At 61.1% G+C, this 15,407-nt stretch overlaps 2 protein-coding genes across 8 annotated transcripts in view; one reads left to right on the forward strand and one right to left on the reverse strand.

Moving 5' to 3' along the window:
- KLC1 (kinesin light chain 1) overlaps positions 1-5,738 on the forward strand; it is a 42,897-nt gene extending 37,159 nt beyond the window's left edge. For all 7 annotated transcript variants that reach the window (XR_003004970.1, XR_003004971.1, XR_003004979.1 and 4 more), the window contains 2 exons: positions 4,921-4,993; positions 5,354-5,738. Coding sequence is in view for 4 of the 7 variants with exons in the window: in XM_024758211.1 (XP_024613979.1) it covers positions 4,921-4,993; positions 5,354-5,356 (76 nt within the window). In the remaining 3 variants the exon portion in view is untranslated. The remainder of the gene's footprint in view (positions 1-4,920; positions 4,994-5,353) is intronic.
- XRCC3 (X-ray repair cross complementing 3) lies at positions 34-12,222 on the reverse strand. The gene is made up of 8 exons (XM_024758329.1): positions 12,104-12,222; positions 11,646-11,948; positions 9,858-9,995; positions 9,505-9,717; positions 6,474-6,628; positions 4,253-4,465; positions 4,123-4,169; positions 34-4,037 (listed from the first exon to the last, which is right to left on the reverse strand). Exons 2-8 carry the CDS (start codon positions 11,848-11,850, stop codon positions 3,818-3,820), a joined length of 1,191 nt encoding a protein of 396 aa, XP_024614097.1. The 5' UTR covers positions 11,851-11,948; positions 12,104-12,222; the 3' UTR covers positions 34-3,817.
- Positions 12,223-15,407: the final 3,185 nt, after the last annotated feature.

A 15,407-nucleotide genomic window follows, 5' to 3' on the forward strand; every position in this document is an offset into this window, starting at 1 on the left:
TAGTTGTGGGTCACGGGCTCTAGAGCGCAGGCTCAGTAGTTGTGGCGCGTGGGCTTAGTTGCTCCGCGGCATGTGGGATCTTCCCGGACCAGGGATCGAACCCGTGCCCCCTGCACTGGCAGGCGGATTCTTAACCACTGCGCCACCAGGGAAGGCCTGACAGATACATTTTCAAACCAACCCTGAGACATTATTCCTTAAGGGAATCCATGAGACTAGCTGGTAGGCTAAGAAGATGTAATTCCAGATGATGCCAACTGTACAAGGGGCACATCCCTGCTGAGGAGGTTTGAAAGGATCTGGAAAGCTGTGAGCGTCCTTGTGAAATGTTGTCAGGGTTAGTTTCTAGTTTACCTTAATGTTATCATATGGGTGGTGTCACTGAGCAAAGGCGCTTCCAGCCACCTTTTCCTCAACAACTGCACTGGGCTGGGGTGCTACATGCTCCCTGGGCTCCCTGTGGGGACTAGGGGGTGCTCACTCTGGGGTGCCCTTGGACTGCACATGTCCTTCACCCCCACTGTGGACCTCAGACTGAGGGCTAGAGGCAGCAGCGTCCTGGGGTTTTGGTACAGCAAGGCTAGACTTTAACTTAAGCTTTGTTTAAAAGTTTCTATAATTCAGTAGTGGATCACCTCAGGGTACCGGTGCTTATGTTGGTGAGAGCTGCTGTGCCCCTCCAGAGGCAGACACCCTGGCCCGGTGTTGGGGGCCCTCGAGGCTGACCGGTCTCCTGCAGCCTGTCTCCTCTGGCCACGCTCCTTTCCTCAGCTCCTGACTCCACTTAGGTTTTGCAGTTTCCGATGGATCAGGAACCTTCAAAATGCTCTCTAGAGGTATTTAAAAAAATATGATGGGTTGTAAGAAACCACTGGAAAAAAGAGCAGAGCTGTGTCCCCATGTGGGCACCGTGTGGCCCTTTCAGGTTCACGTTTAGGTGCAGTGGGGATGATGTGTCTGTGTCACATCAGAACCAGGAGGGGACCAAGCTGTCCTGGCTCCTCCTCCCACTACACTGAAGTTTCCTCCCAGCCACAGAGCTGGTGCAGGACATCTGAAACCCGCTCGGTTTCCCTTAGTGACAGTTGTCTCTGGAAAAACAAAGGGCATTTAGAAAGAATAAACATGGGGCTAAGAACAGAATTTAATTTTAAGCTTCCAGTTGGTGAAAAGGGACCATTGCAGGGGCCTTAGTTGAACCTTGTCTGGCTTTGAGCCCTCTGGCCCTGGTTCCCCGAGTGTTGTGGTGGCCTTTCTAAGGCCACATGGAGACAGCATTTGGGGTAAGAGAGGCTCGAGGGCCTTCCCGAAGCTGGGTTGTAAAAGCCTTAGTGTCTCAGAGGGGATGCTACCTGGGAGTCGGCAGTGTCTGATTTTTGAACTTGTATCAAAATAGAGAGAAGCCAGGTTGTAACCTACTTGCAGTCTGGTAGTCAGGATTTTAACATTCTCGGAGAGAGCAGTGGGGGTGGTCCAGCCCTCCCTCTTCCTTTCCTGGTGAGGGGACCCTAGGGGGCCAGCATCCATTTCTACACTGTGCTGTGTCTATCGAGCTAGACTCCCCTGGCCAGAGGACGGACTGGCAGTGGAGGAGCTGAGGGTCTACGTGAGTGTCGGAGGGCTGAGGTCGTGGCGAGCTGGGCCTCCTGACCCTTGCGCCCCTCCCCAGGCGGAGCAGGCACTTCCGGTGCTGCAGGGATTCAGGTAGTTATTTTCTGAAACTTAAAAAAAGTCCCTATTATTTGTTTGGTCAGGAGGCTGCTAGGAGTATCATGTAATTAGTTATTGTCTTTACAGTGAAGTGTAAGTACTGCTAAGAATTCAGTTTAGTTTGTAGCACTCATTGTTATAACTTCGTAGAATGTTCTGGGGAAGGCATGTTACATCTGTGCGAGGCCAACCTTTGGTATGTTTAGACGTTTTACTGTGTAATCACGGGACGTCTGGAAACTAAAGCAGCACTGGATAGCACCAGCCAAAGGTGAAGTTCAAGCGAGCTAAGCGAGCATCGTCCTGCATAGGTCTCCTCCGTGTAACCGGGCCGATGCATAAAGACCTACCTGTGCGGCTTCCTCTTAGTTCTCCACCACGACAGGAGGACTCAGATGGTTTATACAGTGGTGTGGAGCTACCCCTCGGGGGCCACAGGCCTGTGAGGACCGTCCAGTTGTCCCTGGGGTGTGCCCTGGGGGATGGGATTGGCTGAGAGGCCAGGGAGAGGTAGGGTGGACGCTGCTTTGGGACTTGGTGTTCCTGAGACACAGAGAGAAAACCCCACTGCCAAGTTCTGTGGCCCCTGGTGGGTGAGCACCCCCAGGGCGGCCTGTCTGCCTGGTGGGCGGGTGCGGCTGCCCAGAGGCCGAATGTGGGTGCGCTTGTGCTGGTCCGCACCTCTGCAGGGGGTTGGCCATGAAACATACCTTCTGTCTTGGAGCACTAGTTTTCTTTTCTCACTGTCGTTGTGACTCACCTAGGAAATCATTTGGAACTGTTTATATTTACTTAGAAAAATAAAGTGTTTATTTCCTGTTGTAAAGTCCCTGTACTTTTGTGGAAAGGCTCTCTTGTAAAAGTCCAACCCTGAAAGAACCCTTTCCTGTTTAATGGTAGGCACCCAATCTTTTTAGGGTCACAGACTACTTTGAAAACATGATGAAAGTTGTAACTGGATCATCCGGTCCTAGAATGACGGGCACAAAGCGTGTGCCCCGTGACAGGGGTTTACCGCCCCGCCCCAGTGAGCCCGTGGGAGCTTGGGACCAGTGTCTAGCTCCTGGAGCTGTGGGAGGGTGGCCATGGCGCTGAAAGTGGAGTGACAGGGCTGCCCCAGGCTGTGAGGACAGACGTCACGTGTATGAGTCCTGAGGACAGTGCCTGGCAAAGAGCAAGCGCTGGTGAGGGTCCAGGGGCTGCAGGTGCCTTCCCCGGCACGTCTGTCCGGCCGGGGCTGCTCTGTGCCGGGCAGCAGCGGGGAGGGGGCAGAGGCAGGGCGATGATGGCGGTGAAGGCGGCGCAGCCCTGCCGGAACTGGGCAGTCACGTCCCTTGGTGACCGTGGGGCCTTGTGCTGCCGTGACCAGATGCTCAGGTTCTGGAGTTTCTGGCCCGATGCAGCAGGACCCCGGCTGATGGGAGGTCCCGAGTTCTACGCACACAGTGCAGGAGCGCCTTGCCAGAGCGGATGCGCCCCCAGGCCAGGGCTGACGGTCCCGGCCACAGTGGCCAGCCTTGGAGGAGGCACTGAGGGCACAGCGGGATGTGCTCTCCTTTTAGAATAGTTCTCGTCTGCCCAGAACGGATTTCCCGGCAGATGGGCCAAGCCGGCGCCGAGGCTGCTAGCGCTCACTGGGGGGCTGGGGGGCTGGGGGGCTGGTGGCAGGGGCAGCGCACAAGGCACATCTCCCCGCCCCGATGCCTCTCCCGGACCCTGCGGCCTGGCCTGCCGTGTGTTCTCCACCCTGTGCCAGACCGGGGCCAGGGGGTGTGCTGGCGGCCAGGAGCCTACAGCCCAACCACGGGGTGAGGAGGGCCAGTGGGCGCTCGTCTGACCTCGGCCCTGCCGTGGCCGGAGGCGTGGGTGTTGGGAGCTTTGGGAAGGGGGTGCGGAGCCTGTGGGGGTCAAGGTGGAGGCCCTGTCTGGCCAGGGCGCAGGGGCCTGCATCCGGGCGAGAGCTAACGTGGGCCCAGGGTGGAGGAAGCTGCTGCTTACTGTAGAGACGCTGCAGCAGCCGGCGGGGGTGGGGGCAGGCTATGGATTCTGGGCGCTTCCCGCAGCCCCTGGTACCTGAGGGGACCCTAACCAGAGGGAGGGCCACACATCAGCAGGACTCAGTCCCAGGTGTCCCCCGCACACCCTCGGCGGTGACCGTGTAGGAACAGGACGAAGGCGGCAGGTGGGGGGCGGAGACCACCCTCAGGGTGCGGCGGGGTGGGGCGGAGGTGGCCTCCTCAGGGCGCAGCCGGTCGGCCGTCAGCCTCACCAGGAGCTGGTTGGACCAGGTTATGCCCAGGGCCGGAGACGCCCGCTCTCCCCCGACACTGAGACAGAAAACAGCCCGACTGTCCTGTGCTGTGTGTGGATCTGCGGGCCCCGCCACCCCTGCCCTCGGGGCGCGCCACTCACCCCGGCGGGCCGGCTGCCACACCCCGCTCCTCTGTGGATTCCGTCACCTGGAGGGTCCAGATCGGGGTCAGCGGCGGTGAGGACCCGGCCCCCCCGGCCTCGCCCTCCCCGGGGGTGGAGGGGGGCCCACCTGGTTGATGCACAGCACGGGGCTCCGGAAGGTGCAGCTCAGCCGGCGCAGCTCGGCCCCCAGCGCCTGCAGACGCCGGGCCCTGAGGGCCGAGGCCGCCTGGTCGAACTCACAACGGAACGGGGCTGCCACGGAGTCGATGACCACCAGGCGGGCCATGCCCCGCGACAGGAGCACAGGCACCTTCTTATGCACGCACTCCAGCAGGGTGTCCTGGAAGCCGAGGGGCGGTGGCCGTCACCACCCGCGCGGGGGGCCCCTCCCCTTCAGTGGCCCCGTGCTGGGCACCGACCACCCGGACCACCACAGTCACCAGGACTGCCCAGCCCCACCCAGTGGAGGGAGGAAGCAGGTGTGCGGGGACCTGAGTCTGTCCTGCAACCAGCGTCGCCTCCCACGTGAAGACCCCCGGGCCGCGCCCAGGCTGTGTGCTAGGACGCCAACCGGCCCAGCGTGGGGCCTCAGGTGCCTCCGGGCCAGCCCCGCCTGCCCCCCAAGACCCTACGCACTGTGCTCGGGGCAGCCCTGTCCCTTGGGGCCGCCTGGCCCTGCCGGCCTGGACTCGGCCCTGGTGCCCAGTGGCCACACACTGGCCATCCTGTCAGGCACTCCTGAGAGCTGTCGGGTGTCTGGGATGAAATTCGACTCTGTGCTTGTTAACTCTCCAGGGTGTCTCCAGCAGAGCCCCTCTCCGTGGAAAATGACAGCAGCAGCAGCGGCCTGGAGGACGCCAGCCTTAACGTGAGTCCTGCACCCCTTCCCGCCACCTCAGGCAGCGCTGGGGCACCGGGGGGCCGGGGGCGGGGGCAGGGCTGCACCCGCCTGCCGCAGCGTCGGGACTCCGAGAGGGGCCTAGCTTGGAGACCCCGTCCCCCGGGAGGAGGCCCTGGACGCCGAGGCTCTGTTTGTGTAGCAGCATCAGGCCCTGGTCCGCACCTCCCGCCTCCCTCCGGGGCAGGGCCCCCCAGTTGCTGGGCAGACACCAGCGAGGGGCTGGGGGCCTCCTCCACCAGAGCTGCTCCCGGAACAGAACTTAGGAATGTGCCCCCACCCCCGCCGGGGTCTCACCGCCTGGCCCTGACCCGCCGCTGCGTTTCTCAGTGAGGACGCGCCGGAAGGACGAGGATCGTGCTGCCTGTGTGCGTCCAGAGGGCCCTGTGACAGCCAGGGGACGGTCGCGAGGCTGGAGGGCCTGAAGCCGGAGCCTGTGGCACTGACCTCGTCTTCTCCCGTGTCCACGCCCTGAGCACCGTCACGCTGATAACCGCGCTGCCCGCCGCCAGCGCGCGCTCACCTGCAAAGCCACGGCCGCGCTGGGCCCCTAGGGGACGGCCACCTGCCGCCGCTCCACGCCGGGCCGCCCGTGCCCTGAACCAGCCCGGGCTCGCGTGCCACCGCTCATCGTGTCACTTCCCCGTGCTATGTGTGATCATGTATTTTACGGTAAAATTTTTTAAAATTAAAAGTGTATACAGCTCATCCTTTACCGGAAATTCTTTTTATGGCAGTTCTTAAATGGGGGGAGGGCCTGCGTGGGTGGCTCTGCACACTTGTGTTCGGTGCGCTGGTCTGTACTCCATCATCTCCCATCTCCCTCCTGAAGCTTTTGCTTCGTTATTCAGCCCCAAACAATGACCTCAGCTGGCTGCTCCCCGGCCGCTTGCCTGCCCCCTGCCCCCTCCCCAGGGGCCACTGCCCTCTGTGTTCCCACCGCTGTCTGCCCACGGGGAGGGCACGTGACCCGGGGGCGGCTTCCAGGTGTGCTCTCGCCCCAGCGGCCCTGCCAGGCACGCTCAGCAATCCGGGGGGGGGGGGGCTCGACAAGGGGGCTTTCCCCTCCTTCAGAGGCAGAGGTACAACCCCACACCACGGCTGCTGCCGGGCCAGTGGCCTGGACGGCAGGTCCCGTCCTCTGGGCCGCGGTCACCTCCGTGGCTGGGTGAACAGCCGCAGGAGGCACTTGCCCTGCTGGGGCCTCCTCTAGGGGGCCAGAGGTGGCGTGTCCGGCGCCCTCCCTTGCCCGCTCTTCCCTTGGGGTTAGGCTGCTAGAAACACACTGGACGCTCAGTTCAGCCCGAGTCCAGGTAACGGGTAGTGCCAGCCTGAGCGGAGCACACGGCCCCCAGCAGGCGACTCGCCGCAGGCGGCCCCGGGGCCTGACCTCGCGGGTCGTGCACGTGGCCCGCCCGCCCGCACGGCCGACTTCCCCTCAGACGCTTACCACGTCGGCTGCGTGCTCGATGAAGATCTGGTGGCCAAACTTGATTTTCCTGAGCACGTCCCCTGGGACGTCTGTCCGCAGGCGCTGCTGCTGAGCGATGAGCTGCTGCAGACGCCGGCTGGGGAAGGCGTCCTCTGTGCACACGTAAATGGCCCCTGGGAAGCCGCGGGGCGGTGAGCAGCTGGGGGTGGCCTGAGGCCGCCCCACCAAAGGCCAACGACCCTCTCCTTCCTGCACTGCCTCTCGTGGGTCTGCCCCTCCGACCCAGCACGGGGGCCGGCCGGCGCCCACCTCTCACCGCAGGCCCCTCGCTGCCGGAACTTCACCCTGTGGGTCTGCCTACCCTGGGCTGTCCGAGTGGGAGCGAGGGGAACTGTAGGGGCTCCCGGCTTTCGGAAACGCCCCCTCCTGCAGACACAGGGAGATGCCCCTCCCAGGCCCTGTTGGGCGGATGTTCCCTCAATTCCACTGTCAAGGCTCCTCCTATGGTTCTGGGCTACCTGGTGGTAACTGTCTTTGTTGCGCCTGGAAAAGCCAGTAAACAAAACACAGGCAGTGCATCACCAGGGGCCTGGAATCCCCACCAGAAGGTACCCCCGGAGTCCTGCGCTGAAAAGAACCAGGGGCCACCGATTCTCAACAAAGGCCCCAGGACAATTCAGTGGGGAAAGAGTATTTTTAACAAATGGCGCTGGGAGAGAGAGACACCCACGTGCAAAAGGATGAAATTAGACCCTTACCTCATACCATATAGGAAAACTAAATCACAATGGATCAAATATGAGAGCCCAAACCATAAAACTCTTAGAAGAAAACACGGGTAAACCTACGACCTTGGATTAGGCAGTGGATCCTCAGACATGACATCGGAAGCACAAGCAAGAAACAAATTGGACATCATCAAAGTGAAGAACTGTGCCTTAAGAGACACCAACAAGAGAGGGAGAAGACAGCCTAATAGAGAAGATCCTGCAAGTTCTTTATCTGATGAGTTTAGGGTCCAGGTTATACAAAGCTCTCCTACAGCTCCACAGGCAGATAACCCAAGCTTTTAAATGGGCAAGAGATTGGAACAGACATTTCTCCAAAAACACACGAATGAGCAGCAACACGTGAAGAGACGGCCAACGTCACCGGCCACCGGGGGTGCGGCCGGCGCCACGGTGAGGAGCCACCCACGCTGGCGTCAGAGGGACAAGCGTCGGCTCAGACGCGGAGGGACTGGAACCTCCTGCGTCGTCGATGGGAAGGAAAACGGTGTAGCCACTGCTGGGAACAGTCTGGCAGTTCCTCAAAGAGCAGAACACGCAGCCACCATACGACCCAGCAATCCCACTCCTAGGTGTCCACCCGAAGCCACGCACGAACAAGAGGTGTGACAACCCACGTGACTGTCAATGGATGAAAGGGTCGCTAAGTTGTGGTCTGTACACGTGAAGGAACATTATTCAGCCCTACAAAGGAAGGAAGCACCGACACATGCTCCAGCGTGGGTGAACCCTGAAGACATTACGCTGGGTGAAAGGGCTTATTTGCATGATCCCGTTTATTTGAAATGTGCAGAACAGGCGAAGCCATAGAGACAGGAAGCAGATGGGTGGTTGCCGGGGCTGGGGGAGGGGAGAGTGCGGAGTGACTGCTCATAGGGATGGGCCTTCTTTCTGGGGCGATGAGATGTTCTGGAACTAGACAGTAGTGGTGGGAGCACAACTTTGTGAAAATGCTAAAAACCACTGAGTTAAATAAAGAGGAAAGGCCTCAGGGCTCCCCTGGTGGCGCAGTGCTTAGGACTCCGCCTGCCAATGCCGGGGACACAGGTTCGAGCCCTGGCCCAGGAAGATCCCACGTGCCGCGGAGCAACTAACTGCCCGTGAGCCACAACTACTGAAGCCCGCACGCCTAGAGCCCGTGCTCAACAAGAGAGGCCACCGCAGTGAGAAGCCCGCGCACCTCAACGAAGAGCAGCCCCCGCTCGCTGCAACTGCAGAAAGCCTGCGTGCAGCAACGAAGACCCAACGCAGCCAAAAATAAATAAATAAGAAAGGCCTGTGATCTGGCAGTGCGCTGGCTGAGCCCCACCAGGACTCTCAGGGCCACGGCTAAACCTACCGTTCCTCTCGCTGTACCGGTCACGGCACCGCCCCGGGGAGGGGGACCCAGAGAAGAGCCAGAAGCACTGACACCACGTCCGCGTGCCCTATTTGTGAGTGTGTAACTTTCATTTTGACCCGATTCTGTTTCAACAGACTTTCAAACTTGGAAAAGAGATGCAGGATGGAGGGAGAAGCACCGTCTGACCGTGTCAGTGGTGAGCTCCTGACCCTTGAGGCCTCCCTAACCTTCCCTGGCACGTTCCAGCCCATTCCCGGGGGCAGGGCTGCCTGGGGAGCCCCCGACGTGGCCGAGACCCTCGTCACAACGCCGTGGCACCCGTGTTCTCCTCATCTTGGGAGAGGCCTGGACAGAAGGGTCACAGCCAAACCCAGTCGCACGGCCCTCGAAGCTCCTCGCCCCACACCCTATTGGGCGTCTCACTGGGACAGATGAGTGGGGTGCCCGCCCACAGAGGGGCTTCGAGAAGCTGGCGGCAAGGCGGCCCAGCATTTGAGGGTTGGCGGGGAGGAGCTCCACGTTTTCTGAAGCGCAGAGCCGCTTGGCCATTCTTTTCAAAATTGGGCCTTTCAGACCTGATTTGGGAAGTCACTTTCTCAGGAAAATGTGCCTCAGGCCCCACATTTAATGCGGTCACAGTGGCCGCGGGCCAGGCCTCTGCAGGGGACATGTCGCTCGGAGTCACCCCAGGCTGGCTCTGTCCCCCCTCGGCCAGGCCCCGGGGCTCTGCACTTTCCCTCCCACCGAGGGGCCCCTGGCCCCCCTCCCTCTCCTGAGGCAGGAATCACAGAGCAGGTGTGAAGACAGAGACGGGAACCCTGGAAAACGGCCCCCAGGGGCAGCCTCTGGCCTCGAGGGCAGGTGCCCGCGAGGTGACAGGTCAGGACCCCTGCCCGTCCCCCGAAGTGGCCGCACTCACCGGCCTCCAGGCCTCCGTGTCGCCGTGGGAGCTGCACGGCCAGGCAGAGCTGCAGCGCCAGCTGGGTCTTCCCGGCGGAGCTGCGTCCGGCCAGCTCGGTGATGCCGTCCAGGGGCAGCCCGCCGCGGAGGAGCCCGTCCAGCACGGGGCAGCCCAGGCTCAGGCGCTCGTGCTGCTCGGGGAACTGCTCCTCCTGCTGGAGCAGGTGGAGCGCTGGGTGCGGGGAAACAACAGGTGAGCCCAGCCCAGCACAGCTGCCCCCGGGCCAGGAGGCCCCTCGGGCTGCAGCGCCGTGGCCTCTGGGCTCAGCCCCGCGCCCCGCTCCTCCAGCCAGACCCCAGGGCACCGGGCACCTGTGCAGACGCTGCTTCCTTGCAGGTGTGAGGAGGCCGCCTTCAGTAAGCGCTGCACGTCGGGGCCGGAGAGGCGGGTCAGTCTCTGCAGGTCTGGTCCAGAAAGATGCAGAACCTCCTTTACTGACCTCAGTTTGACTGAAGGTATAGAATCAATTACAAGACAAGGTCAGACACAGCAGGGACAACAGGTATCCTCCAGTTCTGGGGACCTGGTGGGCAGGGGCCAGTCCATCTGCTCCCTGAAGTTGCAGGGACCCCCAGATAGAGGGCGACCGTGACAGGACGGGAGGGAAGGGGCCTGGGGAGGCCCACGTCTTGGCTGCAGAAGCCGGACGCTTGGGCCTCTCGCTGGTGCCGGGAGCAGCGGCCTCCTCCTGGTCCCATGCCCGCCCGGTCACACCTCCCAAGACAGGTCTGTGTGTGCACAGCCTGGGAAGGGCCCGGGCCGAGTCGGGGGAACCATGCACGAGGGAGAAGCCGCAGGAAGGGATCCAAAGGAACATCCACTGAACCAGGCCACGGGATGGCCAGTGGGGCGAACAGACAAAAGAAGAGTCAGCATGCTGGCGGCAGTACCGCGGAGGGCCGGGTTACAGGGTGAACGGCCCAAGGGAGCTGGTGTTTCATGAGGAAAATGAATAATTTTGAGCTTAGATAAGCATATTACTTTCAAACGAGTAGGAAGAAAAAAATACGCTAAAAATAGATCCAACCAATCCAGAAGAAAGCATAAAAGAAAAACAACATAAAAAATAAGACAAACAGCGCAGCATAATGAGGGAGAGTTAAACCTAAATTTGCCAGGAATTACCTTCAATACGTGTGCACTGAGTGCTTCAGTTAAAACACAAAGACTGAACGAAAGGGGAAAACAAAACTGCTGCTGTGCTCGCAGGATGGAGGAGCAGGGGGGCACCCTGCTGCCAAGCCCTGCGCTCACTCAGGGCCCCCGTCACCTGCTCACAAGCACTCGATGTCCAAGCGTCTCTCACAGGCACCCCGGGAGGCAGGGAGAACAGAGGGCGGGTGCGGGGCGCCAGCCGGGCTGCGGAGGGGCCAGCGCAGCCTGGGGATGGATGCGCCCAGATGCCAGCAGACTCGGTGGGCTGGCCAACCCTTTGAGCATTTAGAAAAGAGCCACTGCTGCCTGACAGACCTACTGCGACGTGGGAATAATCAGAAGTACGGAGGCAACCACTAACTCTGGGGGGAAAAACCAGAGACGGTACAAGAAAGGAAACAGTCATAACCCTGGGTTCAGTGGCAGCCATTATGTCCCTAGTCACAACTCTGATGGCTAATGGGACCCAAACTGTGTTCCAACTGTGGGGGGGAGGTGTGGAGGAAGTAGGGGCACACGGGCACCAGCCTGCCCTCACCCCCAAAACAGGAGGCCTGTGAGGACTCGTAACACAGACAAATCAAACACAGCAACACAAGCACACTCGTCAACAACCCAGATATAAATACAGAATGTTGCTAGAAGACTCCGAAGTGGTAAGTAGTTCCGTTTCACTTTTCAGACACTGTGTGTGTACTGCTTTGATGAAAATGAAATTAACTTAAAAGCAGTCCTTTCAGTTAAAAACACACACACACAACTGAAAAACCTGCGGCACATTCCAGCATCAGGGCGTTGATCAGGACCAGCTGTCTTGGGATCAGTAACCAGAGGGTCCCCGAGGCTCGGACAGGCAACCTGGTAAACCTGTTCTACATGAGGTGTGTATATCTGTGCGTTCATACTTTTACACAATCACTTTATATAAACATCAGCAAACGCACCTTTCTTAACTGCAGCAATAATTCTGGGATTCAGGTCCAACTGATCCACATCCATTTTTTTCAATGGGGTGACCACAGAGATGGACGAATTCCCAGGGACACGAATTCTGACGCACTTGTCGTCCCCTCGAGCAGCCCGGGAGCCGAGTGCAGCAGAGTGACGGAGCCTGGGTGTGCGGTTCCCTTTGTGACAGGGCCACACCATCAGCCCGGAGCTTGGAGAGGCTTCACTGCACCAGGGACAGCACTGAGAGACGTCCAAGGCGGCGCTTCTGTCCGGGCAATTGTTTGGTAACTCAGAACCTAGGATTCAATCCACACACAGATGCATCTGAAGAGCCAACCCCCACCTCGCATTCTGAAGGTCAGCCCACTTCATCCCCCGCAGAAAGTGGGAGAGACCGGCTTGTGTCCCAGCCCCACGCCCCCCAGGCCAGGGGCGCCCTGCCCTGACCCACCTCTCTGGGGTGACGGCGGCGGATACAGTCAGAGGCCCGTGCGCGCTGGGCTCATCCGAGTGGAGCCGGCTTTGCGTTCTCCGGTGTGAGTTCCCTTAAGTGTGTCTCCACGGCGATCTGGAAAGAGCAGAAAAGGCCACGTGTGGTGGATCTCAGAGGACGCCCAGGAGGTCGGAACCGCTGTGACCACCGAGCTGCCCCAGCAGAGAACAGCGGACACCGAGTCCGGCCCAGCCTGCAGCCTGCCCTCCCCGCTGGCAGGAGGGGCAGCCAGCGGCGTGTCCACCCAAGACGGCACAGCCGGGGATGCAGCAGGGCAGCAACACTAAGGCCGTGGCCACTCAGCAGAGGCCAGGCTCAGCGTCCAGCAGCAGCAGCAGCGAGGCCCACGCCTCTGGATGGTGTCAGGCCGCTCCGGAAGCTTAAAGAAGCAGGCCGTGTACACCCCCTCATCTGCGGTCTGCTCAGGGAGCCCCCGGAGGCAGCTTCTGGGAGGTGGCAGCACGAGGCGTTGGGGCCCACAGCCCGGGCAGGGGGTCTCCGGGCCAGCAGGCTGCTCCCACGTTCTGCTGGCGTAGGGGCCCGGGGGCTCCCAGGCCAGCTGCTCGGGGCAGGGCTGACAGTAAACACTGCTGAGGCTGAGGGGAGACACCGAGGCCCTCAGGACTGCACGTCAGAGCAGAAGGGCGGCCTGAGTGCAGGGCCCCGGTACCAGCTGCAAGGCGGCTGGGGGATGTTGAGTAGCTAGGAGTGCACCCTGAGGCCGTGTGGGAGACGCCCCGGCATCAGACATCTGGACAGAATACCAACCTGGGTTTGTAATTCTAGAGGAAGTGCGTGTGGGAAGCACCCCCCCCCCCCCCCCCCCCCCCCCAAAAAAAAAGGGCTCAAAAGCCAAGTCACGGCCAGGTTAGCAGTCAATGAACATTTGTCCTCCGAGGATTTCAGTAAAGCGGGAGCAGGGAGTGGGCTGGGGTCTGGATTCTGAATGACGGGGGGAGGGAGCCTGCGTGGGGACACAGCCGGGAGGTGCCTGTATATAAGGCTCGGATCCTGACGAGCAGCTGGACACGGGGCAGGAAAACCAGCGGGTGACCACCAATCGAAGGGCCTCAAGCTTCCGTGATGGGGGGTAGGGCCCCCAGAAGCAGAGTGCCCACTAGCGGAGCACCCGCTGGGTACCCGACACCGGCCCAGGAGCCGACCAAGAGCAGGGCCCGGGTGAGCCAGCCACCCTCCAGGCCTGTGCTTCTCCAACCGGGGACAAGCCCCAGGCAGCACCCAGTAGCAGGCGCGGGGTGGGCCTGGCCAGAGCGGGGCAGCTTCCAGGAGCATCTGAGTGCAGGCACCGTTTCAGGGGCACAGCTAACAGCGGGCGCTGCTTGCTGAGCGTGAAGGCGCATCAACTCTTAGGGCCCAGCACAAGACTCTGAGGAAACTCCAGTTATGTCCCCGAGCCTTCCCAGGTGGAATCCCTCTGGGGCTCTGAGGGGGCCTGAGGACCCCACGCCGCCAACACACGCTGGGACAGGAAGGCGGGGCCGCGGCAGATGGGCCCACCTCCACCCTGGGGGCAACACTCAGGTTTCCGGCAGCTTTTGTTGACTCAAACTAAGGACTCAAGGGGAGAATGAGGGAAGATCTTTCAAAACTAATGCACTAAAATAAACGTGTTCAGAGCCTCTCCCGCTCAACCAGACAGCCACCCAAAGGAACCAGAGGGTTGGTCGGGGTGGGAGGACCCAATCCCCACACACTGAAACTGTTAATTCTTTCTCTGGCCAAGTTCGGAGCTAAATTCAGGCAAACTACATACAGCTCCACTGATGTTGCCCTAAAATCACCAAAGGTAACGAAAGGTCGAGGGCTGACTTTTATCAAACACTTAGTCTCTTCCAAGCGCGTGACAGGTATGAACTCAAACATCACACGAGCAATATTATAACCCCTGTTTTGCTGGTGAGAAAACAGAAGCACAGTGTGGTTAAACGACAAGCTTAAGGTCATGCAGCCAGCAAGTGGCTGGCCTGCGATCCAGGTCCAGGCTGTGTGTTCTAAGCCCCGACCCAAATTAGGCCGACCCTGAGTTTACACGGCCCACCTGTTAACAAATCCAAAGGGAATCATTTGGTCTCCATACTCTGCAGAACTCGGTCATCCAGAGGCTGACCTGCCCTGGGGTGTCCAGCCCTGTTGGGAGCAGCCCACCCTCAAGGCTGGGCATCTTTTCTGGCTCCCCCTCCCACAAAGGGCGCCAACGAGCACTCCTTCATCCTGGGCTGCTGGGAGGAAGCTTTCACCTGGGACCTTGGGTGGCCATACAGGTCTTCCCACGGCTGGGCCACCTCTGTGGTTTCTCCAGAACTGGCCAGCCTGGACTTCTGGCCCCCGTCGCTTCTCAGAATCGTCTTCTGCCCTGGGAACCTCTTCTCTCTTCAGCCCCTGAGGCTTTGAGCACTCCCCACTCCCCCAGACCTGGGTGTCCGGCAGACCCCGCCTTGGCCGTCCGATGGACCAGGGCGCCCTGCAGACGCACCCTGCCACCCACGCGCATCTGCTCTTCCCATCGGGCGCTGCATCTCCGAGGTTGTCCACCCCCCACCCTCTCCCGCCCCACCCCACGGCCCCTAGACTGCTGCCACAGCCCAAACTGGCCCTGCAGCTGTGCGGGCTGACGGCCCCAGGACAGGGGCCCTCCGGTCCCAGCCCCGCTAGCCAGCCCGCGCGGCCCCGGCGCCGGGCTCCCTCCCGCCACCGGGACTCGCTCGGACCCTCGCTCGGCTGTGCCTTCTGCCCGCCCGCCCGCGGGTGCGAACCGCGGCTTGGGGCATCGATGACGCGCGACCCCGTCCCCGCAAAGCCCCAGGAGGAGGGCCGCGCGGGCGCCGAGCTGCGCTCTCGGTGCCCAAGGCCACCCCTGCCTCCAACCCGCCCCGGACCTCGGAAACCACTCCTCGCACTCACCTAGCCCGCGCTCCACAGGCTTCTTCGCGCCGTCCTACCCTTCGCAGCCTACTCTTCCAATGAGCGCCGGGCGCCTCGCGCCGGATACGCCAATCAGAGAGGAAGCGGCGCCCACGTCGCCGACTAATTGGCCAATCCAAAGTCTCAATAGCCCTGAGGGGGCGGAGCGTGATCGGGCCGGCCCTCACTGCCTATTGGTGGCCGATCGCAGGGTGGCAGGGGAGGTACCCCTGCGCCAATTGGAGAGCGCAGCGACGGGGCGGACACCTGGCGCCGATTGGTCTGCGCTCCGTGCTTGGGGTGGCTATTGGGCGGAGGCGCTGTCAGTCGCGCTGGCGGG

Source organism: Neophocaena asiaeorientalis, unplaced genomic scaffold, assembly GCF_003031525.2.
Source record: "Neophocaena asiaeorientalis asiaeorientalis breed wild unplaced genomic scaffold, Neophocaena_asiaeorientalis_V1.1 scaffold476, whole genome shotgun sequence".
Classification (NCBI taxonomy): domain Eukaryota; kingdom Metazoa; phylum Chordata; class Mammalia; order Artiodactyla; family Phocoenidae; genus Neophocaena; species Neophocaena asiaeorientalis.

Coding starts and splice junctions, on each gene's coding strand:
- XRCC3 (XM_024758329.1), bottom strand. CDS start 11,850: ATGGTGTGGCCCTGTCACAAAGGGAACCGCACACCCAGGCTCCGTCAC. Junction 4,170..4,252: donor CCGTGCTGTGCATCAACCAG/GTGGGCCCCCCT, acceptor TGGACCCTCCAG/GTGACGGAATCCACAGAGGA. Junction 4,038..4,122: donor GTGGCAGCCGGCCCGCCGGG/GTGAGTGGCGCG, acceptor TTTCTGTCTCAG/TGTCGGGGGAGAGCGGGCGT.